Here is a 26567-nt window from a genome sequence, read left to right as displayed (position 1 = left end):
CTTCATTCTGTTTTGCCAATTGAATGCAGACAGTGCTATTTTAACATTTTCTGGAGAGCAATGTTCTTTTGTATCAAGGACAAAAGGTGAAATTGCAATGCCTATTAACTTATGTCACCTTATTAGCACAGGGGAAACCTATATTACTCATGATGAATTAAGATATGCTGCATTACAAAGGGCCGTATGAGAGAGCTGTCATCATTTTCCTAGCTCATCTGATGTCCCCTGCCATGTGGGGTTCTTTTAACACAGGCTGATTTTTGCTTTGTTGACAAGAAATCCATCGTTAATGCAAAGCATTTTCATGAATGACAGTTCTCCTGTTTTTCGTTTCCAATCCATTTTGTTTTCTGCTTAACAGAATTCTCTTTCTGTGTATTAAGTCTGGGGCAGAAGTGATGAAATAAAAAGAAAATTCATCCTCATATTTTAAAAATGTGTGCTCCCTGCATATGGGATTGTATCCTATGCAAGTGATGATTTCTAACAACCCAGTTCTATGCCTGTTTACTTTGAAATAAAAGCCACTGAATTTAATAGGACCTACTCTTGAGTAAGTATGTACAGGAGTGCAGGCTAAGGGCCCAATCCAATCCAATTTTCCAGGGCTGGTGCAGCTATACCAAAGTGGCGAGCGCTGGATCCTGCTGTGGGGGGGACAGTCACATAGACCTCCTCAAGCTATGGGAATATTTGTTCCCTTACCTCAGAGCTGTATTGCGGCTTTACCGGAGCTGGAAAGCTGAATGGATTGGGCCCTAAATCCCCTTGCATTAATGCAGAGCTTCCCAAATTCTCAGGGAGTGTTTGGGAGTCCGTAAGTTTTTGTGTAGGTGGGGGATCATCCCAATTGTGTTGCTGCCATTGCTGTGGCCTTGCCCCTTAAGGGGGCAGTAGCAGAGATTCCCCAGGTGGGGCATTGTGATTCCCCAGGTGGGGCATTGCGATTCCCCAGGTGGGGCATTGCGATTCCCCAGGTGGGGCATTGCGATGCCCCAGTTTGAAAATCTCTGCATTAATGAGAAGGAGGGCCCAAGCCTATCCAATTTTCTAGTGTTTATGTAGCCAAGAAGTAAGGGAACAAACTTTCCCTTATCTTGAGGAAGACTTCATGACTCCCCCCCCTCCCACAGCAGGATGCAGTGTAAGCCCCATTGGCACAGCTGCATTAGTGTTGGAAATGTGTTTAGAATTGAGCCTTGAAGCTAGTAACTTTTGACAGCATGATCCTCTGACAGTATTGACAGCATGAACCTATGCGTTTCTACTCAGAAGAAAGTTCCATTATGTTCAATTGGGATTGCTCCCAGGAAAGTGCACAAAAGATTTCAACCTGAGTTAGTTCTTAACCAGGATTCTTAGGATACAACCCACACATACCAAAATTTTGCAACTTCAGTGAAAATAGATAGGCACAATCCTTCCTACATGATACACAATATATGACAGCAGCATTCCAAAAAATATCAGGAAGCAGGTATTTCTAAATGAACAAATGAATGTGCAAAAATTGCCATGGTCTAAAAGTGATAGTACAGGAGACATCTGCTCTGGGTTTTCTCTTAAATGCACCCATTGTGTATCCATCCCCCACCCGCAAACTGCAGTCCATTCCTGACAAATCTTCAGCTCATCATACTAGCCCCTGACCTATTCACACAGCAGATGACACTACCAGTACCAATGAAGGTTGTACAGCTTGGCTCATCCAAAGGATATGGTTGTATGAGTTTGTTTTACCCTCACACAATATTTATATTGTGTTGCTCAGAAACAAATTTTGACATTGGTACTTTGTGGGGCTAGGGTATTTGCATCCTGGTCTACTGTGCCCTGGTCAAATGCAACCTGGACATTAGTGAATCTGGACATCTGCATCTGTTCTTTTTTTTTGGGGGGGGGGGGGGGGGACACGTCCCAATCATTTGCATTCCACTATAACTAGGCAACAAAATATAACTGTGCAACAAACCCCATGTTATAAATCCTAAGTCTCTTATCTGAGCCTTAACCCTATCTTTGTGATTAAAAAATTAAAAAGTACATATAATATAAATATACATGTATTGGAACACAAATATCAGAGACAGGAAAAGAATGGACGCAAATGTTCAATACTGGGAAGCATTTGACTGGGACACAGTTGTCCAGGACACAATGGTCCTGTGACTGTACTTGTGTAGCCCCCCCCCCCCCCCAAAAAAACAAAAAAAAACTGAAGAGGAAATTCCTTCACTGATGTGTTATAAGATTAAGATTTTCTTTCACACATGGTATTTCACACACGGGGCAGGAGGTCTGGTCTAGAGGGTAGAGCCTTCGTTAGCCTGAAGATAACATCTGGAGGTCACCAGTTTGAGGCCACCGGCAACTCCGTGAATGGCGAGACCTTGAAGTAGCTGCCAAGCTGAGCTGAGTTATTCCACCTGCTCTTTGGTGTGAGCAAAGAAACGTCTTGGCTGCCCTTCAAGTGAGAGATGAAGGAGCTGCCTGTCAGCCAGCCTGGGAGGCAACTGGGGCCAGAAGTGATACCAGACTGTGAAAGAACCATCTGAAACGTTGTGCTGTTCTTGAAAGATAGAACCTTTCTGTTATTGTAAAAATCCCTTCGGGGTTTTAGAGACAGCCTGCCTATGTGAACTGCCTTGAATAAAGTCAGAGGAGTAAACCGATGACCAGAAAGGTGGTATATAAATACCAGTATTATTATTATTATTAATATTATTATTATTATTACAAGAGGCTTTTAGCTTCTTGTATGTAAACTTTAAAGCTGACTGCAGTTTTGAAGGGGTCTTGGAAATATGACCTGTAATAGGGTTTCTCCTCTCTGGGTGAGCCTCCAAAATCTTCATGGAGAGGGGTTACCTGAGCAGCAGGGACAAGAATGGGTCAGTTTTGCTTGTCTTTCCAACTGTGTTCTCGCCTCCCCACACACGCTACCATAGTAAGAATTGTTCTGCAGCATGGTGGGAAAAAATGGCAGCTGCTATTCCCCCCCTCCCACAAGGTCCCAAAACGATGCTATATTGGGGACATTGTGGGGAAAATGGTGGTTTTTGGCAAACAGCCCATCTTCTGTGGGTAGAAAGTGTCAGTCATGGGCTTTCTAAGGCTGCAGGGCCCCTGCAGGTGGTGACAGAATGGCTATGTGTACACACTTAAGCAGGAGATGAACTGGAAGAAATTGTTAAATCAAACATTCATTTGAGACCATCTTGGTGTTACTTTCAAATGATATAGTGCCCAGTTTCTTAAGTGCGGTAAAGAACAATAGTAGTAATAATTGTAGTGATAAACACTGGAAATGCGAACAATGCAGACTTCATGTCAAACACAGTTTCCAGGGACTTGACTTCTCAAATGAAATCTGGGCACTGGCATCAGCAAGTTCAACTCCTATTAAACCACTAAGCCTTATATATATATAGCTGTCAAATTACTGGGGAATATAAACCACGGTAGGGAATATATTATACTAACTGATGCAGCATAACTTTAGCATATATGTGTATGCTGATGCGGGAAAAGAAGTTTTGTCTTGCAAAGGTATTAGTAGGAACATACTAGATCAGCATTTCTCAATTTTTGAACCCCACTGTAACCACTTCACATGGTCCACTTATTGGAAGTACCACTGGAAGTAACTGGCAAAGATGTCATCACCACTTATTACCAGATTGGGAAGCTGGACACAACAAAACAAACATGAGAAAGAGGCTCAGGGCAGACAGGAGGACTTTTTTGAGCATGTGAAAAGAGCATGATGGAACTCTGCTCACAGAGCCAAGCTTCCTACTACTGCTTGTAATGTTGCATGTGGATCTTGCTGCCTTGCTCCAGCACCACAATCAACTGCTCTTTACTTCTGAAAGGGCAGCCCACATGATATCTCTTATATCTGGAAAATATGACCAAGATTTGTGTGTTTTCTCTTCTGCCATTTGCACCAGATGAATTCCTACAGGAGAAAAAAGTGCTTATTTCCTGTCATCACCTGCTTAAATGACATCATCTCCAGCCCTCAGTGGGTATCATGAATGTTATTTCATTTGCTGTATAGTACACGTTTGACACCCCTGCTCTATCATGTATCCCCTTAGTCACATTTTTTCCCCACAAAATTAAAACTCTCCAGGTGTTGTAATCCTACCTTATAGGGAAGGTATTCTGGCTTCCTGATCATTTTGGTTGCCCTTTTCAACAAGGGGGGGCGGAGGACCTTCCTTCTTATGCAGAAGACATCCCTACAGCACTCCTGATATCTGCCTTCAACTGTTCTTGCTCTGAACCTTGTCACTAATTTCCACATTCCTTCCAGAGACCTTATACACCCCATATTATGTTTCAGAATTACTCCGTATTCACTCCTCTTTTTTGCTCTTCTCAATGGTAAATGAATAGCATAATCACAAATATGCATTTGTACAGAATGACACTTACTCTTACTACAATTGAAACTGAGCTGCTAGTTCATTATCCCTGATTATTTTACTGTCATCTTATTAAATAAAATGAAATATGTTTTTAACCAGTGCATTCTCAGTACTTTGTAAAACACAGACCCAGGCAGTCTGATCAAGCCCCAGTCTGATAGTACATTCTGCGTATTGCATAGCTACAATGCCTCAGAGCAAGAGCAAAAACAACCTTTGCAAAAAGGCCTAAGGTCTATAACAGAAAGTGGAAGAAATCAAGTGCATAATGGAGAAAGAGCAAGTTTTTCACCTGGCAAAGCCAACTCCTCTACTGACGCCATTAGCATCTCTTAATATCCTGGTAGAAATGACATGTCCGAAGGGTTTCAGCATATTCTCCAGCTCCTGCTCATCCATGTAAATGGGTAAATTTGAGATATAAAGATTTGTGGGATCTTGCTCTTGTTGCTGAAAAAGAAGAAACAGTTTCATTACACTCAGTAACGCAGATTTCAACTCTGATGATCATGAATATTTATATACCACTTTTTAATATGAACACAAAATCTTCCAGCTTACAGTATTACATTCATCTACAACTACCCCATGTTCAAGAAAAATAACCTCTTTGTAATGGCAAAAGGCCAAGGTTGACCCAGTTTCTCACAGGAGATTAAGTACGTAAATGTTGACGTATGATGGCCCTGTCATACAGTTGAAGAAGAATATTGTACATGTACGCTGTACAGAAGAGTTTTGTGATCAGTGCTATAAACTGCACACTCTTGAACAAAGAAAGAAGAGAACCATGGACAAAAAATGGTAATGTGATTCAATCGGATGGAAAATAATATCAATAACCACAGTTTTAATAGCTGTCTTCTGACAGTTCCACATATCTTTGACTTTGTCTGCCTTTTCTCTTCTCATGTCTTGCCTGACCACGCCAAAAAGCACCATCTGAAAGCTGAGTGGAGGGTAATACTGCATACACTCATGTATAAGTCCATCTCATGGATAAGTCAAGGACACATTTTACATCAAAAGTCATAGTATTTGCTATGATCCATGGATAGGTTGAGGGTTCATCTTAGGGGTGTATGAAATTCTTTGAATTGTTTGAAAATGACTTACCAGTAATTGCTCTGAGGCAGCAACAGGAAGCCAAACATTTTTAAAAAGGAGCCACTTTACCTTCTTTTCCAAATAGGAAGGGGGATGAAGGTACTTATGGGAGTTGTAGCCAGGGGTTTCAAACAAAGGGCTGGATGCGACCTTGGAAGCTCTTTCTCCTGCTCTCAGGCTCTCCCAGCACTACCATCAGCTGCTCTCAGCTACTGAGTTGTGCTGAGGTGTCATTGCTGAAAATGCAGCCCATGTGATAATTGGGCTGTACCGTACCTTGAAAATGTGAGCAATATTTGTGTATTTTCTGTCATTTGCAGTTGTTCCTAAGTGAGGAAAAAAAGTGCTTATTTCTGATCATGACCTGCTTAATGACATCACTTTCTGCTTAATGATGTCACTTCCAGCTCTCAACAGGCATCGTAAATGCTATTTGGCCTGCTGTATGAAACAAGTTTGACATCGCTGTTGTAGCCTTTGTGAGGAATACAGTACAGAACTTCCATAGCAGCAGCCCTCATAAAGACTACAATTTGCATAAGTGCCTTCACTTCTTGCTGTTTGGAGAAGAATGCCAGATGTGAGGGAGGGCACCAAGATACAGGTCTCTTGTTGTCTTGAATGCTCCCTGAGGCATTGGGTGGGCCACTGTGAGATACAAGAAGCTGGACTAGATGGGCCTATGGCCTGATCCAGTTGGGCTGTCTGGTATTTATATACCGCCTTTCTGGTCATCGGATTACTCCTCTGACTTTATTCAAGGTGGTTTACATAGGTAGGCTATCTCTAAACCCCAAGGGGATTTTTACAATAACAGAAAGGATCTATCTTTCAAGAATTGCACATTTCAGATGGATGTTTCATGGTCTGGTATCACTTCTGGCCCCCAGTTGTCTCCCACGCTGGCTGACAAGCAGCTCCTTCATCTCTCACTTGAAGGGCAGCCAAGACGCTTCTTCACTCACACCAAAGAGCAGGTGGAATAACTCAGCTCAACTTGTCAGCTGCTTTAAGGTCTCACCATTCAGACCTTTCAGAGCTTGCCATTGACCATTCAGAGCTGCCGGTGGTCTCAAAGTGGCAACCTTCAGATGTTATCTTTGGGTTAACAAAGGCTCTACCCTCTAGACCAGACCTCCTGCCCTTATGTTCTTAAGAAGGTAAAATGGCTTTTTTTGTTTGTTTGTTTGTTTGTTTGCTTGCTTGCTTGCTTGCTTTCTGTTGCTGCCTCAGAACAATTACTGGTAAGTAAAATGACTGTTTTTTTCTCCCCCACCCCTGTGTCCTGCTTCTCAGCCTGGTCCCCCCCCCCATCTCATCAAGCAGCTGCTCTTGGAAGCTTTATTGACTATATTGACCCATGTATATGTTGACCCATGTTTTCTGGGTCAGTTTTAAGGCATAATTATTTGACTTATACAAAAGTATATAAGGTATGTGTTCAAGGAACCTGTAAACTTTTTTCTGGGAGAGAGTTCCTCATATTTCCCTTTTGTCCTAAGAACCATGCACAAAAATAGAACAATATACCCTGATTGGGGGGCGGGGGGCGGGACATCAGTGCCTTATGTCCCAAACAGCCATTACTCTCCCATCTTCACCTCATATCTATTTGCATGCCTAGAAAGTCACTAAGGATAGGAGCAAAAACATTCCATGTTTAGTAGGTACAGAAGCAAATGGTCAAGAATGAATGTGGGCCGCTCAAAGAAGAGAAACCACAAGCAGCTAGCCCACGCACATTCCTACCATTTGGCGGGCACCCCACCAGTTTAGCAATAAAATTGTGAAAAGTGAAGTGATGTTGATAAATGAATTCTGCAGCTTTGAAGCTGCACAGGAGCAGTTCTGGAACACTTAGCGATAATGTCATTGCTGAGCTCTGGAGTGCTGTTATGGAAGTTGTGCAGGGCTCCAATGTGAGCTGTGTGGCTGCTCAGCTTAGTGAGAATACTGCATGTAAACCCAGATTCTTATCTCTTCCTTCTTGCTTTGCCCAGACTCAAATAGCTTTCTCTTGCTTGGTATCTCATCAGTGGCTGTGTGCTGTTTCTGCTAGAAAAAAATGAGGAAGTGACATTTCCAGCATGCTGCTAGCGTGATTCTTTTAAAACTAGAAGTAAATGGGAGAGCACTAAGAAACTATCCACATACAATTTCTCTTCAGCTTTACTTATATAATTCAGTTTCCATAGCCTGTTAAAGAAATTCAGTCTTGAAAACATCAGCAAATGGCAAAAATACAGTTCATACAATGCAGCTAATATTTTAAATTTGAATAAACGGCAGGAATTCTCCCAGATAGGTTGCCAAGTAAAAACAATTGTCTTAAACATCCTACATCATCTCCAGTTACACTTGAAAGATAACTTAAAAGTCCCCTCCCCATTTGGCAATGGAGATGGTGGGAAGAGCTGTTGCCTGCTGACAATTGCTCATCTCTGTTGCTGGCACATATGGGGGGGGGGGGCGGAAAGAGGCCCAACTCTGCCATGCTCCAAGGCCCTCATCTGGCACAAATTCTGGAAAGCCCAAACAAGTCATCAGCCTGCTCCTATCTAGTTAGCACTTGCCAGTCATAATGGGTCAACGAAATACTGGAAAACATTAGAAATACTAAGAAGCTTTGAAAACTCAGAAAAAGACAAACATTCATACCTATCTGGCCACATAACTCCATGGTTGAAAGAAGAGGTACCCTTCCAACTCATGCCCCTCCATTACAGATGGTCCCATTTGAAATTATCTGATCGTGTATGTGAAACAGGTAGAATGAATGGATAAATGAATGAATGAGAATGTGTATACGTGAAGGCAGGTGTGTACTAATCTCGAGCCAGATTATATTGGGCTGGCTGAAAAGACAGTCCCGCAAATTAATGGCATGTTAAAAACAATATTTACACTAACTGCAGCATGAGAGCATTTTAAGCACTTGGCACCAAGCACCTTGCTGTGAGAGCTGAACTTGAGAAGCGGTTAGGAACATTTGGGTCGGGGATGTGGCCAGAAATTCTGTCACTGCTGCCAGTGAGGAAGATCTGAGTCAAGCCTCCACAGCGGTGCCAAGGACCTCTTCTGGGAACACTCAAAGTGATCCAGGCTGAAATACTCCACATGGCTGAAACTGAGAGGCACTTTGAAATACAGAGGAGAGGGAACAGAGATTCCAACATGCTGTTATAGTGTGTGCTGAAGCATAATATTAGTTGTCAAACAAATGGTTATCCACTTCATCTGAGATTGTCCTTGGAAGCATTTATTTCTAGCACATTAGAACCCTAGAGAACAATGTTCATGATCAGACACTTAAGAACTTCATTGTCTTAGTAGGGTATTTTCATACAACATGCTTCTGTTAACAAAAAATAACCACAAGAACCATCCTATTATGAAAGGAGAGTATCATATGAATGGATCCCAAGAACCATTTTAGGAAATGTAAGTGTACACAATAGAACTATGTACTACTGATTAGATCACATTCAAATTTAAGTAAGCAAGCTATTTTTATTTTTCTGACCCACAACTCCAATTTCTCTTAGCTGCTGGGAGCTGTACACAACGGACAAGTGGTAATTTTTTCATGTTGGCAACCTTCAGTCTCGAAAGACTATGGTATCGCGCTCTGAAAGGTGGTTCTGCAACAGCGTCTAGTGTGGCTGAAAAAGCCAATTTGGGAGTGACAATCCCTTCCACACTGGGAGCAAGTGCAGTCTGTCCCAGGTCTGTCTCCCTGGTTATGGCCTTCCTTCTTTGCCTCTTTGCCTCAGACTGTTGGCCAAGTGTCTCTTCAAACTGGGAAAGGCCATGCTGCACAGCCTGCCTCCAAGCAGGCTGCTCAGAGGCCAGGGTTTCCCACTTGTTGAGGTCCACTCCTAAGGCCTTCAGATCCCTCTTGCAGATGTCCTTGTATCGCAGCTGTGGTCTACCTGTAGGGCGCTTTCCTTGCACGAGTTCTCCATAGAGGAGATCCTTTGGGATCCGGCCATCATCCATTCTCACAACACGACCGAGCCAACGCAGGCGTCTCTGTTTCAGCAGTGCATACATGCTAGGGATTCTAGCACGTTCCAGGACTGTGTTGTTTGGAACTTTGTCCTGCCTAATTTTTTATTTATACAGGTATTTCTATACCGCCTTTCTTGGTCCTCAGATTTCTCCTTAGACTTTATTCAAGGCGGTTTACATAGGCAGGCAGTTTAAATCCCCGTAGGGATTTTTACAATTTGAAAGAAGGTTTCTATCTTTCAAGAAACCACAACATTCAGATGTTTCTTTCTTGATCTGGTTTCACATTCTGGCCTCCCACGCTCAGAGCAGATGGAATAGCTCGGCTCAGCTTGTCAGCTGCTTCAAGGTCGCACGATGCCGGTGGCCTTGAACTGGCAACCTTCAGATGTTATCCAGTTATTAATGCAGACAGTTAGCTGCAAGGAGGGCAAGTCTCTGTTGCCATATTGGTTGCCTTGGGCAAGCTTGTGACAAAGTTGTATTCTGGATTGTGTTGTGATTTGTGAGGGCATGCTGTAATGTATGGAAAGGTATTGTCTCATAGCAAGAACCTTGCAAATACATGCAATTGCTGTATATCTTACCTAAACAAAGAGGCTCTACCTTATCGCCCACCAAGTTCTGCCCTGGACCCCACCAGGTTTTTTATTTTCAGAGTTGGCAACTCTGGCAGCATGTGCTAAAAATTGGACTATATATGAAGATGAACACTGCAGACCTTCCTCACATCAAGCAGGCTTTCTGCTGCTGGGTTGAATGTGTACATCCGATGGTGGTGGTGTTGTTTTATAAAATCCTTTAAAACGAATTCTGCTACTATATTTATATTATAAGTTTTTGTTTCTGTTGTTCCCCCCCCCCCAATATGCACCAACTGCTATTGATATGAACACACTCTTTGATGAAAAAATAATTAATATTGTCCTTCTCTCACCAACAAAGGAAATCACAAAGTGTAACTTAATTGACAATTCATTAATCACTTAATGGAGGGTGAATATCTCCACACAGTTGTTTTCAAGGAAAGGCCATTTGCTCAAATAAGTGGTTAAAGTATTCCTAAGAATCAGCAATTTTGAGAATATAAACTTTAAACAGAAAAAAAATTAAAATAAAATGCATGCAGCAAGTTATTTGCAACAAAACCTGCCATCCATGCTAGACTATTTAAAATATTATAATTAATATTTAGTTTATGCATACTGGTAAACTCTCCCAGATGAACAAATGAAGACTACTGCTGATTAAATGTGGATGCAATCCTGTCCACTAGAAGTAAATTCCATTGATTAAAAAGACTTACTTCTGAGTAGACATGCAGAGCTCTTTGTTTATGAATGGTGCCCCATATTCTAAAAGTAGATATGGCTTAAAACTGATCTCTTATTAGTCTACTTGCTACATTTGTTGCAGAACCTTCCATCACACATATTATCTGCCAATACTGATTGAAATTTCTTCTCATTTTCTGCCGCAAGGGAGTTTGCCATGGACTATGCCTTCAGAACATAATATTGGATATGTGTTTAGTATTTATTTTTATTGAGCACAAAATATTGACCTAATTCACCCAGAACTATCATAAGCTGATGCAGAGCCTGGCTGATTACATTTTATGCTCCTTTAATTTCTAAGCCAGTCTACTTTGAGACCCTTTTTTTCTTTCCCTTTTTTCAGCTGTTGCAAAAAGGAAAAATAAATGGTTCCTAGCTGATCCAATGTGTTCATGCCAGGGTCACACAGTAGTTCCACATTTACAGGCTTTGAGATTGGCAGCATTAGTGTGTGACTGTATCCTAGCCTCTTCTCTCCCTTACTCCCCCTGGTTCTACACCAGCAAAATAGCTAGTGGAGAACTGCAAAGACCCATAGGGAAAGTGGAGGTTTCCCCAAGGTAAGGGAATGAAAGTTCTCTTACACTGTGGAGACCTCTGCAATTGTCCCCACCATCACCACTGTAGGATGCAGTGCATTTTTCCTTGGCACGCGTGCTTCAGTGGGGGGAGGGATTTGGATAGGATTGGGGTTTAGGTCTCATTGGGGACGATTTCTGAGTATCTCCAGACTGTACTTTTGCCAACCAAAGCACTGACTTCATCCTATAGCTGTTTCAAAAACTGGGAAATTTGAATTATTCCAAGCACTGCACACAAAGTAATTTCAGCAAATATTACCCTTGCCAATATTTAGAGGACAGATTGGTTAAATCATGTCTGTATAGTTATGGGAATAGGATAGGTCTGGGTGGACCTGGCACCCTCTGCAATATTCTCGGTCCCTCCCTGAACGATCAACCTCTAAAAATAAATTAAGCAAACAAACAAAAAACACTAGGTCTCTAGTCATTTTACTCGTAAAGAAAAATGAAAATGTGAGCAGGCACTATTCTTGAAAATTGCACAAGAAGTTGTGGAAATAAAAAAAACTTTAAAGGTATCACGTTACCCACATTTATATTCTGATTGTTCCACAATGATTCTCTACCCTGCCCTCCTCACCATATTATTTCTGGCTACAGTCCCACTGTTACCCTGCACATGCCTGATCTCGTCTGATCTCAGAAGCTAAGCAGGGTCAGGCCTGGTTAGTACTTGGATGGGAGACCACCTGGGAATACCAGGTGCTGTAGGCTTATACTATAGTCTTTTGAGACTGAAGGTTGCCAACCATTCCCAAGTTAAACAAGAAGACCACTGAATGTACACTGTTCTGAATGTGTTAGAACAGTAGTTCTCACACATTTAGCACCGGAACCCACTTTTTAAAATGAGAATCTGTCAGGACCCACTGGAAGTGATGTCATGATCAGTAGTGGCATCATCAAGCAGTAACATTTTTAACAATCCTAGGCTGCAATCCTACCCACACTTACCCAGGAGTAAGTCCCATTGGCTATCATTGTTAAATGCATATACATAGTAGCTTGTTAAAGGTACCGGTCTGTAACATTTCCCTAAAAGCAGTCACACACCATGGTAGTATAAAGTCTAATATATTAAAAATAAAATATTGAAATGAATGGGGACCCACCTGAAATTGGCTCATGATTCACCTAATGGGTCCTGACCCACAGTTTGAGAAACACTGTATTAGAAGTTTTGAGAGACTTTACAGCTGCGGTTTTCAAACTCTCAGGGAGTTTGAACACCGCACTAAGTCCTTGCAGGGGAGTGGAGGGAGGTATCGGAGGCGGGGGGAAGGCAGTGACGCGATCCCTAGGATCGCGTTGCTCAGGGTGGCTGCAGGGACTGGGAAGCACTCACCATTGCTCTGCTTTCATTTTTGGAAGGCTGGAAAGCCCAGCAGATGCTCGCGCAGGGCTCCCCGCACCCCGACAGGCTGCTGTAGGGACTTGTGAGTGCATCCCAGCCCCCCTGAGCAACGCAATCCTGGTGACTGCATCACTGCCTTCCCCCTGCGCCCGCCCTAAGGGGGCAGAGGCCAGGCTTTTCAGACTGGGGTATCGCAACACCCCAGTTTGAATAGCTCTGCTTTACAGGGATGTATTATTGTTTGACCTCTTGACCCAGAAGCAATCAACCCACAGTTATATCCCAAGCAATTACTTACAAAGTCAGATGAACAGAGCCGGCCTTTAGACAATTTGACGATTGTGTAGAATTGGGACTTGCTCCTTGGAGGAACCCGACGCCACTGCAGCACCAGCATGGAATCACCCAGTCAGAGGTACAATGAGCAGAGTGTTGGCCGTCTCACCTGCCCTCATCTCTAAACGACCCGAAATGGGCCTCCTGGAAGCGGTTGGTGGTAACATCACGTCACTGCCAACTATTCCTGGCTGCATTGCTTCACATGCGGAACCTTCCGTGCTCAGCTGGCTGAAGCTGGGGCCCCACAGGGGCAGAGTGACCAGATGTCATAACCACAAAAGAGGACAAGGCACTCCAAAATGTAGAACATCCCAGAAAAATATAGAACATGACAAAATAAAAGCTTTAAAGACACTGCTGGGTTAAGGAGGGTTAAGGAGGGCCAGTTACTCTCCCCCTGCTAAATAAAAGAGGAGCACCCACTTGAAAAAGTGCCTCTTACCCAATTAGCAAGGGTACTGCTGTAACTTATTAAAAAAAGGTTGCTATTTTATTCCACTAGGTATATTAAATATAATTTAAAAACAAGGTTACCTAAAGTTGCAATTATGCTGCATAATATTTTTGGGAACTACCCACAGTCCTGATTTCCAACAGTAGCTAAATGGTTCTCAGGAGGAGGAGGAAATACATAATATTTTCTCCAGGAAGTGTGGTATCTGAACTTTTTAACAAACCATCATGTTTGGAGGAGATGACTATGGCTGCAATTCTAACCACACTTTCCTGAGAGTAAGCTCCACTGAACAAAACAGGACTTACTTCTGAGTAGACCTGGCTAGGATTGGGCCCTATATGATCTCCCTCTACCTACTGTATATGCAGTTCCTATAAAAGAATCCACATTGATGCACCACCACTAGAAGGAGGGAATCAGGTTTGTCCCTGGCATGACTAAGAGGACTGTATGTCTCTCAACAATGGTTTTGGATGCTATTGTGAATTTTTGAACTGTGCGAAGGATACCCAACATCGGTATCCTCCTCCAGTTTTATGTTTTGTTTCTAACAGTGCCATTATAAAGCAGCTGAATACGGTGCATGTGTAAAGGTTGAGAAATGGTTAATGTCCTCTTTCAGGAAAAGAAAACAAAAAACAAAACCACAAAGTTGCATTTCTGCCTACATATAACTGTTGGCATCTTCTCAACTACAGAACCCTTTTCTTTGACTGGATTAGGAAAAAAAATGTCATTTATTGCTGAGAAAAAGTAGTGACACTTAAGTGACACGTGAATGACCTACACTTAGTACTGAGAATCTGCTATGCCACTTCACCGTGAAGGACACTTGTTGCCAAGAAAAGGGTAAGTACTGCTACTCACTCCATTTTTTTTAAAGTATTCTTCCCTTGGCAATAGTCGGAATTAAATCAGGCCATTTCCCATGACTTCAAGAGGAACATTTTAAAATGAAACTATTATGGGTGTAAAAACCGGCATCTGTTCAATTCAATGACAATGTACAGCAAAAGCTCCTCTCGTTCTCCCATGTCTACAAGGCAATCTAAGGAAAGAAAAAAAAAAACATACACAACAAACCTTCCCACCCTAAAATACTATTCATATAATTTATGAGCCAAAAAGATTAATGATTTATTACTAGGCTCATTAATCAAAAGAGAGAAAGGAGAGGGGGGGGAGAGAGAGAGAGAGAGGGAGTGGGACTGTGTGTGTGTTTTAAAGGACCAATTCCACTGTTCAAGTCAATTAGGCTCTGTAAAGCTATTACATTGAGAAGAAGTTGCAATATTATCAAGGCTTCCCCGAGTGTATTCAGAGTATAAAATAAATGCTATTATTCAGGAGATACTGAATTGCTAAGCTTCTTAAATTTGTACAATTGGGAACCTGCAGTACATTAAAATGCTGAAACTCATTAAGAGCCTTTTCCACTGCCTTAGAATCATTGGCATTCACAGCAGTGCTTAGAACAATAAAGCACTCCCCACACCTAAGGAAAGTGGCTTCCGTTCCTCCACTTCTGCTTTAATGAATCACTGACGCAGAACTTGTACCTGAACTCTCAGGCAACTTTCTGCCTTTCGAAACAAGAAAAGAAACTAAAAAGAAAAAAAAAATGCTAATATCCCAAGCACGGATGAACACCGTTTGCCAACACTGCCATATTAAGAGAGCCCCCCACAATTTACTTATCATTGATCTCTTGGTTAGAGTGTAATTTAATTTTCTCCCTTTGCCAATAAGAAGCAAATCACCTTCAAAGTTACAAAGCAACCTGTTCTACTGCTTGGCAAGTATCGAAGTTCAACACCCCAAGAGAGAGAGAGAGCCTTCTTCCTTAGCTGTCATTTTTGGGTGTGAAGAGCAAGGAATCCGTTGCCTCAGTGCTTGTTATCGTTAATGTGAGAAGTGCTTCATCTTTCTGTGCAAGTTGGAGGAAAATTCCTAGTCATTCTGACTGCAGTTATTAGGGAGCTGCAGGAGCATCTGAATAGTTAAGGCATACATGCTTTTCAGTAAACTACCACTTCCTAATACCCGGTAAAGTGTATCTATTTGCTATGTTATATTTATTATTGTCTGTGGACTTCCAATATGCCAATAAAGGTTTACCAAAGTAAGTAGGTAACTACCACTTCACAGCCTGAAAACGCTATCCATCAGAGAATCAACACAATTTGTCCTATCAATATGAAACGTGGTCTGGATAAATGTACTTGGTGAGGGGCAGAAGCGTAATGGACTGCCCCAGTACCCAGGGCAGTGACTGAATTGCAGTCTGCCTGTGAACACTATGGAGAGTTACATAATGGAGGAAGATGGCAGGGCTGACCCAAGAGCTCCTAATGCATGAGGTGGCATGTCAAATACTGCATCTCTTACCAAATGATGCACCAGTTCTGTTTCTCTCGCTCTCCGGTGTTCTAGCTCCACACACACCCCCCCCATTTTTCTTTTCCTCTCTTGTCTTCCTCTTCTTTTTCTAATCCAGAGAGTGAATCCAGGCAGTGGAGGAAAGGAGGTGGACAGAGAAGAGCGTTACCAATCTTCTACCTGAGACAACTGCTCCTTTTGGTCCCATGGATGGGCTGGCCATGGATGATAGGATATAAATATATACAGGTGTCCCCCTGTGCCCCTGGGTGATAGGTTCCAGCTGCCTCTGCAGGTACCAAAAAATTGTGGACTGCAGCCAACACTACAAAAATTCATTCAAAAAATTCCCCATTGCGCTTAGTGGTGCATTATTTTCAGCCCTCAAACTCACTTTCTGTGAGCACTTCCTGCTTCCTGTTAGTATTGACAGACAGCAAAGAAGCGAGACACAGGAGACAGTGACAGGTAGACTGCAATGAGTTAAGGGCCAAATCCTATCCAATTTTCCAGTGCTGGTGCAGCTGTGCCAACTGGGCATGCACTGCATCCTGCAGCAGAGGGGCGGTCATGGAGGCCTCCTCAGTGTAAGCAAATATTTGTTCCCTTTCCTTGTGGCTGCATTGCAGCTGCACCTACATTGGAAAGTTGGATAGGATTGGGCCCTAAGTTATTTGTGCAATGGGGGGGGGGATTTTTGAACATCAGATAATTGAAACAGTGGATACAGAATCTGCTGATGGAGGGGGGTGTGCCTGTATAGCCATACCATCACAACCACTGCTCTGTGGCATCCTGAGTTTTAGTGCTGCCCCAGACCTGCAAAAGAAGACTGAATTTGAAGGAGCAAAAGGAAAGTGTGGGTGCATGGAGGTATGACATTCCAAGCAAGCAGAATCCGTGAAACAATAAAACATGTTTGCTCTTGTGGGCGCCTTAACTTAATGCACGAGTCAAAATGTAAGCACCTTTAGTCCCCTACTTAAACCAATTTTTTGATCCTAGAATAGAATCCATGTCCACAGCAGAGTGCTAAAATAGAGCTGTCAGAACTTCACACAATGAAGCTTCATGCTGTGCATTTTCTACACTTTGTGTGGCAGAGAGTCAAACAGTGTCAACAGTTGATAGCAGAAACTCCACGGCAGTTGGGGGGGGGGAACCAACAGGGAATCTGAGTGTTGTTTCAACCACTTCCCATTTTAATCCACAAACCACCACAGGAGAAACATCCAGGCCTAAGTGTAACACAGCAAATCTATTGTTTATGGGTATCCTGATGTGAAACTGAGCTGAAATCCCCCGGTCCAAGTTCCCCGGCCCATTTTCAGTCTACTTATACTTATAATTCAGCAACGCGGGGAAAGATGCAACAGGAACAATGTTTTTACTTCACCTATCAGCAGATGTATTGACTAGCCCAGAAGGCAGGCAGCAGACTCAGGTGGGCAGTGTGCTTGGCAGTAGGCACACCAGGCAGCAGGCTCCATCAGGCTAGGGGAGATGCAGGGCAGCTGGCGGGGGCCTCGCACTGTGTGAGTGCTGACCACAGGCAAGGGACTAATAGGTCAGAATCTGAGTCAAACACTGCAGGTATCTACATTTGCAATGCATGCAAAGGGCCCCACTTTGGGTGCTTCTGCCTTTGGGTGGGTGTGTCACATGGTCAATATTTTACTTCTGTTTAATTCAAGACATTCAGGAGACATGCAATTTATCATGTGTATATGGTGCTAGGTGCCTGCCTGGACAGCAAACGGCCAGAGCAGTAATGTGGGCTATTTTAGAGAACTGATGGAAGGCAGCCACAGATCCAAAGGTCAATGCGATCAGACTTTTCACTGAACCATATAATCAACTCCCTCTTTAATTTGCCAATACAGTTCAATGCTTTGAATTTGGAGGGAGAGAGAGAGAAAAGGAATCCATGGACTTCTCATTAAAGCTCCCATCCTAAACATAAAAGTGTGATCAACCTCTTCCCCCCTTCTTTAAAAAAAAATCCTACATGCTGAACCAAGTCATGTTCCATGTTGACATCCTTCAGTCTCGGAAGACTATGGTATCTTGCTCTGAATGGTGGTTCTGGAACAAAGTGTCCTCTCCAGTGCGTGAAGCCTGGGTAAAGTAGGTATGGAGGATAGGCTGTTACCCATGCACCAAATCCCCCCTCGAAAAAGATCCTACATGCTGAACCAAGTCACCATCCATATATATTTGCCCATTTTGTGCCCCCCTCATTTTTTTTTCCTAATTCTGGTGCAGTCACTGTCTCTAGCATACTTTGGGGTGTAAGCAGTTCATCTTGTAAGTCTATTCTCACTTTGAAATTGCCAGCATGATCCCTACATATAGCAAACAAACTTATCTCTATCTGAATTTGTTTTCACTCAGTGCTCATTTCTACACTTTTCAAAGCAAGGTCACACCGTTTTCTCACAGGCAGCCTCTTTTAGCGCATCTGAAATGCCCTCATAATTATTACAGCACAGACGATAGATAGGTTATTTGTGTTGTTGATTAATAACATATGCTTGCATTGTTGCCTTAGGCAAAATGTGTTTTTAAAAATGCATAATTGCATTCAACATCAAACAAATGATTCAGAAGAAATAAATATTTTGCCTTTAGTCATCATGGTGTTAATTTCATCTTATTGCTCGCTAAAGGCTAGTTCCAATATAACTCCTTCCTTCCACTAGAACACTCTGGACCGATTTCAGGGGAGAGTGGAAAAAATTTCCAAAATTTAGTTATGAAAACAGATCTTTTTATCTCCAGGGAGCTCTGTTGTTATCTATAGAAAATATCTTTTTTTTTTTAAGAAAGAAGCTAATTCCTGAAGGTTTTCATTATCAGCAACGAGAACTGTGCTTTAGATCATCCCCTCTCAAAATCTCTTGCTCACCGATTGCCCACATCTTGGGAATTATCTATTGATTGATTGCTCATCTCCTGCATAGGTGCCCAGTAAAGTCAGTGAACCAGCTGTGGTAGCTGGAACCGAAAATACTCTCAGTAGGATGCTGGGAGAGGCAGAAAAGTCTGCAGCACTGTGATAAAAGATGGCATCCTTAACATGGAAAGCGTACAAACAGAGGGGTTGAGTACCAGTGGAAGGACAGCCACTGGATTTACAGCAGAGATTATGATAGCTGTAGGACTTTCTAAAGCCTATATTGTAATTCTTAGTAAACTAAGCTAAAACCATGACTATCCTTACAGAAATGTACATAGGAAGGCATTGAAACGCAAGGAAGATAACATTCTTTTATAGCCATGGAAATGGGTTTCAGGGGTGGGACCCGTCATTAGCCTTCTCCACTTGCTGGCATTAAAAGCATTTCTGCCCAACGTTGCATATATGCAACAGGGACCAAATGCGTACACTTGTGGGCCGGGCAAAAATGGTTACGGTTCAAAGAAAGTGAGGACACAGATCTTGCACAGCATAAATGATGATGAAGTGTTCTCTCTCTCTCTCTCTCTCTCTCTCTCTCTCTCTCTCTTCTACTCATCAGTAAAAAGATGGGATGGGGCAAGGGGCAGGTACTCAGTACTGCATTTGCAGAATGGCACTTCAATGGTCATGGGGATGGCATTGCATCATGGCAGCTACAAGCATATTTCTCTCTCCTGGCATAGCTAGCATCAGAGCTTGCCGGCCCTCTGCTTTACTTTCTCTGTTGGAAAAGGGATACAAAAATTTTAGAGAGTGTCATGTGACTTCCCAGTGGGCAAGCACAGCATAGCGCTACAACACCATTGCGGGTACGGTGTAGGCAGGCTCAGGTGTTGTGGTGAAAATCCTTGACTCCACAGTTTTTTAGCCCCTTTTTCAAACCTGTTTTGGACATCCAGATTACCTCAGAGGCCCCTGCATGGGAACCAGGTTCCTGACGGAGCTGCTGAATTTTTAAGACTGCAGTAGTTATGTTTGTCCTCTTCTTCTCATTCTGTAGAGACTGTTAGCCATGATGGCAAAAATGGAACGCGCAGGTTCAGAAGAAGTCACATCCCTATGAAAAGCAGTTGCTGGGACAGGAGAAGGCAAATCGCAGGGGAGAGCTTGCAGACTCTGCCTGTGTGCTCTTTAGAAGCAGGTGACTGGGAAGCAGGATGATGAACTAGATCAGCAGTGCAAAAACTCTTTTGATCTCCATAGCCTCCTCCATGCTCCTAAAAGGAGTCTCAGGGACAGCCCTGCTGGCACATGCACAGGGATGCCACAGAGCACCACATGAGCGGAGTGGTACAGTGCCAAGCCCAACACTGAATACGAAGGAAGGGAATGAGGAAGGAGAGCCACAAACAAGGGAGGTGGGAGGGGCAAATGAGCATATCAGGCAGGGGGGCAGATGGCAGCCACTTATGGTGGAGAACCTGAAGGGGCTTCAGGGTTTGGAGAAACACTGGATTTGATTGACCCTTCAACATCTTTCTTCTTACAGGAGCTCTGTGCACCAGGATGAAGCTACAGGTTAGCCTTTCTGATCCGTGGGTTCAGCACCCACAGATATGACTTCACCGCAGGTGCTGTAAGCTGGGATCATCCCCAGGAGGGGGCCCCACCATGTTTTCTCTTTCATTTAAAGTGACTGCTGGAAGAAAGGGTAGGCTTGCTGAGCTACAAGGATTGGAATACAGCAACCTCACCCCTTCCTCCATGCAGGCTCTTTAACCCATTTCTGCCCAGCCCACAGATGTACACATTTGATCCCTGTTGCTTACATGCAACGTTGGGCAGAAACGGTCTAAATCAGGGGTGCTCAATAGGTGGATCGTGATCTACCGGTAGATCGCGAGGCAAAATGAGTAGATCGCGGAGTGCTGACCCCCCCGCCCCTTCAGGTGCCTCTGGGAGGAAACGCCGGGAGTAAGGCCCATTGTACTCAATGGGGCTTACTCCCAGGTAAGTGTGGCTAGGATTGCAGCCTCACAGCCTAATCCTAGGCATGTCTACTCAGGAGTAAGTCCTGTTATACTCAGTGGGGCTCAAGGTACACCAACATACATTGTACACATAAATGTTATATGTTATGATGGCGCGAACATTGTAAAAAAAACCTCTGGTAGATCTCCGGGCCTTGCTGGGTTTCAGAGTAGCTCTCGAGCCAAAAAAGTGTGAGCACCCCTGGTCTAAATGAAAGAGGAAATGTAGGGTGCACTGAGAACAACGTATGTACAGTACTGTGAAATATCTCATGGCATCAGGAAAATGGAGTAGATCTAAATTCACTCTACTGAGATGAACAAACCAGAGCAATGAGATCCAATGGAAATTCTTACCTTCAAGAGGTTATGGGTAGGACTAATGTTTTGGATGTTCATGCATTATGCCAACATGGTTTATAATAATCTGTTTGAAGAGGTCACAGCAGAACTCCTATTTTTGCCAAGAGGGATGGAAGTTAGCATGTGGCAACCTGAATCTAATGTCCAAATAATACTGTTCTATCTCTACACTTTGTCACAAGCTCAAAGTGACCTTTTTGGCTCATCAACCACAAATAGGAAAAAAACATCTAGCTTGATGAGGTTATCTTTATCAGCACAACGGCTGATAAAAATAAGAATTTCAAGATATAATTGTTACCTGCAGTCTTTTGTACTCTTTAGCAACCCATTGACTGCAAAAGCCTTACTATGTTCTATACAGACATTCACTGGTATTTGGTGTTTTCTGATATCTGCATTCACTACACTGTAGAGATAATTGACAAGACAAAAGAAGAAAAGACAGAGGTTGTGCACTTTGACTTATAAACACCAGCGAGACAGCAATCATATGCATGGTTACTTGGGTGCAGGCTCAATTGAACATAGAGGGGACCGACTTCCAAGGAAACATGCTTGGGATTGCACTGTGATAAAGGGAAATGAGATTATTGATAAACCACTTCTAAACAAGGAAAGGAAGATAAAATCCTATACTGAGTTACCATACTTAATTGTGTGCCGTTCACAGAGAATATGAATTGGTTGAAAGGATAAATACAACAAAATTAAATTTGTGCTCCTTCTAACATTTAGTAAGGGAAATTATGCATTTCCCACACAGCCTAATGCCAACTCCACAGGGATTATATTACTATTTATTGTTTTCTTTGCTCAAATAAAACACCTGTCGGGGTCATCTATTTGAAGAATTTTTAATATAGCAGGCCTTCCACTACTACGAGTGAAGAATGTTTATTCTGGTTAGATTGTCAGCTTCCCCCCACCCCTCCACCCCGGAGGTAGGTGCATAATGATTTAATAACAGAAACAGCATGCCCACAAACCTCTCCACCCCGTATTTAAATAAAAACCTAATATATTTGAGATCTGGGTGTCAGTCTGCACTGTTACTTCAAGATTTCTGGGTTATGAATAGAGCGGTATCCCTAGGATACGGCATCCTTCTTTTATTCAGCCCTGTCTTAAAGTGTCAGAAGTCAAAGAATTAAAAACAAAAGCAGCATAAATTGCTGTCAATCATTATGGCCTTTCATCTGTGCTTGACTTCAAAAAGCATTCCGCTTCCTAAATGGAAGGATCAATCACCCCACATTACATCTGCTGTTAGAAACAATATTGCCACGCTGTCAGCTCTGGGGAATGGCTAGTACAGGCGCATGTCGTTTTAACATTCAAGGCAAACCAAACAAACATATGCAAACTGTAAACCTGATGTGTGCCTGTGCCACACTGTTCTCCCTCTTTAGAGTTGCCTCGTCTCATTTCTAAGATGCCACAGCGCAGGTCTTCCACTCTAGGTTCAGTGGACAGTGTTCTGATATTATTTGCTTATTTAAATGTATAACCTCCCCAATTCCAGAGGCATAGAGCTGGTTTCAACAAATGTAAAAGCAATCACGTATCCAGTTTAAATCCCACAGAAAGAGTGAAAGCATTTTAAAAAATGCTAAATGCCAATCCTCTACGAGCACAACGCCAGCTGCCAAAAGCCAGCTCAAATAATAGGTCTCACAACTCTTATGAAAGATGATTCAACTGGGGCTTAGGGCAGCAAATTTCTCCAGGGTAGTAAGCATCTCCAAGTGCCCTTTTGCCCTGATGGCTGGTTTTGCTATTGGTCAGTGTTAGAGGGCATGAAGGGACACACGAAAAGAGGCAGCTTTGTAAGTAAGTTATTATTTCTGGGTGACGAGAAGCAATCTAGAAAAGATAAAAGTCTTCCCGGAGCAAGCGATGCAGGAAGCAACAACCCTACTAAAAACATCATCGCCATTTCATACAATCCTTTACTTGTTTTTAACTTGCTAACCATTTCTGACATATGGTCATTGTTTTGAATGCTTCCATTTTTAGATGTTTTGCTGCCAGTAAACATATTCTGCATTTATTTAGCTCAACCTCTGTCCTTTTACCCAGGTAATCAAGGTGGCAAAGATATTCAAACAAAACAGATACTATAAAACCACATACAATCCAGTATATTAATAATATTAAATGCAGCTATCTAAAACAACCACGTAAAAATAGCAATAGGTTTAAAGAAAAAAAAACAAACCACAAACTTACTCACTCCTCTCAAACTTTCCTGATTAAAACAGATTTTGTTTGACAACAGAAAGACAAAAGAAAAACAGTGTGACTCTAGAGAGGAAATAGCAAAGTCCAGGTGTTACTGCTGAAGAGGCACTCTCAGCTGTCACCACCTGCCTAAATGCTGATGGTCGGGACATAAGAAGCAAGGCCCCTGTTGATGAGAAAGTTGATGTGGGAGAAGTTGGTCCACTAGCTATTTTATCACATACTATTTAGGGAAGGGTTCCCAACAGGTGGTCTGCAGGAGCACAGAAGTTGGTCCATGAGCTGGTTGGGCCCTGTAGTCAGCAGGCATGTGGAGCTCCATGCGGTCATCGCTTTGCCTGCATTTGTGAGGAGCTTCCTGCCTTCCCTTGGCCTGGATTGGCCCCAAATCAAGGCAATCTGGCAGCCATTGGCCGTGATGCAATGACACCATCATCCCAGCATCATGTTCTCCCATGCTACCCACTCAGTGGTCTGCAACATACCCACATGCAGGCACAGTGTTCTATGCTCACCAGCAGGTGAAGAACTGCTAGCTTAGGGTATATATTAGCAATATATAAGGCAACATTAGCAATCTGAGGATTGCTAATTCCCCTGAGGGCTGGGGATAAGAATAGGCCCTCAGTTTGGCTGTACTTGTCGTAAGAGGCGACTGAACAGCCACCGGGTAGATGGGACTCATTAGCCTGCGAAGGCAGCTCATCTGAGAGAAGGAAAACTCTGATCCCAAACCTCCACTGCCTTGTGGCTACATCCAGTTATGGAAAAGGCTTCAGGAGTCAACCTCGAGGCAAAATCCGGAGCTGGAGTCCCTGAAGCAGTTCATGGCTGAACACAGTCACGTTCTGGCAACTCCTGCGATGCTGTTGGAACCAACCATATTGGCTTCTGCCTTTCCACTGGACCATTTCAGCAACGTGGAGAGGGGGGATTTGCTGCATGGGTAACAGTCTATCCTCCATACCTACTTTACCCAGGCTTCACGCACTGGAGAGGACACTCTGTTCCAGAACACTATTCAGAGCACGATACCATAGTCTTCCGAGACTGAAGGATGCCAACTCTCATTAGCAATCTGAATTGGTCCTACAAACTGGGGGATGATTCAGGTCCTTAAATATGCTATGAGTGACACAAGCCTATCGAAAGCCTGAATGCCTGCTACGTTCTGAATCACAAGTAGTTTCCTAATGTTTTTTCAGGGGCAGTTCCATGGAATTTAGCCATTAACTGAAGCGATATATGCAAAAATAAACAAATGGACTAAAACATAGCACACTTACCCATGTTTATAAAGAAAACAAGTTTATCTGCATTGAGAAGTGGTATTTCATTGTGTTGTCAAACTTATTTTGAACATGTCTGAGTAAAGGTAAGGTTCAGATATATTCTCCGGGTGTAAAAGTCTGCCATATACTTATCTGGGAGACCCAGCAGTCAGACTTGTTTCCTTCCAGACACCCTTTCAACATCATCAGCTGCTCCCCATCCACTCCAACAACATTCCTTGTTGCTTCTTCCCAACAGACCTCCTTCCTTTGCCCTGTTTAATTATCAATTTCCAGATATTTCCTCCGCTCCCCAGTCCTAAAGACATTGATAACGTGTTTGGAGCTAAGGAAACAACAGGATCCTCCCTGCATCGATAAGTAACTGAGATTTTGGAAGGAAGCAGCGCCACTTTCAAGCACAAGAAGTGAACAGCAGCAGCAAGAATTAATGGGCTCAGCCTGAGAGTGATTTGATATGATTACTTTTGACAAGGGGGCATCACCATGAGAAGACATTTTCTCCTTCTCCAGTTGTCACTAATTTTCTACAAATACTCTCATACAGTGAAATGGAGATTCATTCATGTGAAATGCAACCAGGTTGTAAATGTCAAGTGACTGAGTTTCAGGGTCTACTATGAATGTGCATTGGTGGGTGGGGAAACATTTACGAACATCAGCAGCGACAACAGAATGCAAAAATAAGGTCACCCCACTGACAATGTCTTTTCATAAAAACTGGTAGAATGAATCTTACTTGAGAGACATACTAGATGCAATGGGGGCAGACAGTCTGTTCCATTCACAAATGAATGGTGGAAGGGATCTAATTTTTAAGCAAAAAGAGTGCCTTCAGGTTAGAGGAGATGAAGTTTCCTCTTTCCCAGTCTTACCTCCCTCATACTCTGTCATTTGGGTCCAAATCCCCTTATTCACATTCTCCCTTTGTTTTAAAAAAAAATTAGACTCTTTATTTCCTGCCTTATATATGAATAGGAACATGAACAAACAAATATGGCTGCCCCGTCACACCTAGCTTGACCTGAAAGTGATACTTCGGAAGGGTTTCTACCAGACCTGGCCAAATCCCAATCACAAGCTAGACAGAGCAAATCAGGAAATATGCGCAGCATTGTTTCTTTCACACGATAGGCAGCACTGTCCATTATTTGTTGAAACAATTCATTGTCCAGCAGCACAAACCCAGGCAGGTCTACTCAGAAGTAAGTCCCATTGTGTTCAGAGAGGCTTACTGCATACAGGACCACAGCCTAAGATTATGGGGAATCTCAAATGCCACATGCATGAACACTATATGAGAAAAAGCAGATCAGGAAAAATTCACATATAATCACACACTTAATTAGACCATTGTACTAGGCTGTGTGAGGGGAAGGGTTAGATTGAATATAATTTCAAAATTTTCAAAACACTTGAAAAAGTGTTTTAACAGAACATTCAGTTTCTTAAAAAAGTTCTGAAATACTGTATTGATTCATTCTCATCAATACATGGTTTCCTCCCCCCACACTAAGTTTAATAGGCACAGCACAGGATGGCACCGTTGCCATTCACCTTCTCAACAAGTCCAACACAACTGGGGCTCTGATTTTTTCCCCCAGATGTTGATCACATTATTTCATTCCTTACTTTTCATGCCTTGTACATGAAGCAGGTATATATTCATGAACTATGTTAGCATTAACTGAACAGCTACTTCCTTCATTATTGTTCTTTTACTTCTTTA

General features: G+C 42.8%; 1 protein-coding gene and 1 pseudogene across 4 annotated transcripts in view; one reads left to right on the top strand and one right to left on the bottom strand.

Moving 5' to 3' along the window:
- Nucleotides 1-26567, bottom strand: part of RBMS3 (RNA binding motif single stranded interacting protein 3) — an 851530-nt gene that overhangs the window by 176535 nt on the left and 648428 nt on the right. For all 4 annotated transcript variants that reach the window (XM_066631436.1, XM_066631435.1, XM_066631437.1 and 1 more), the window contains one exon: nucleotides 4732-4889. In XM_066631436.1, coding sequence (XP_066487533.1) covers nucleotides 4732-4889 — 158 coding nt within the window. The remainder of the gene's footprint in view (nucleotides 1-4731; nucleotides 4890-26567) is intronic.
- On the top strand, nucleotides 12071-12192 carry LOC136654742 (5S ribosomal RNA; annotated as a pseudogene).

Source organism: Tiliqua scincoides, chromosome 5 (genome assembly GCF_035046505.1).
Source record: "Tiliqua scincoides isolate rTilSci1 chromosome 5, rTilSci1.hap2, whole genome shotgun sequence".
Taxonomy (NCBI): Eukaryota; Metazoa; Chordata; class Lepidosauria; order Squamata; family Scincidae; genus Tiliqua; species Tiliqua scincoides.
The sequence above is the reverse complement of the archived record's forward strand: the minus strand, read 5'-3'. Positions and strand labels throughout refer to the sequence as shown.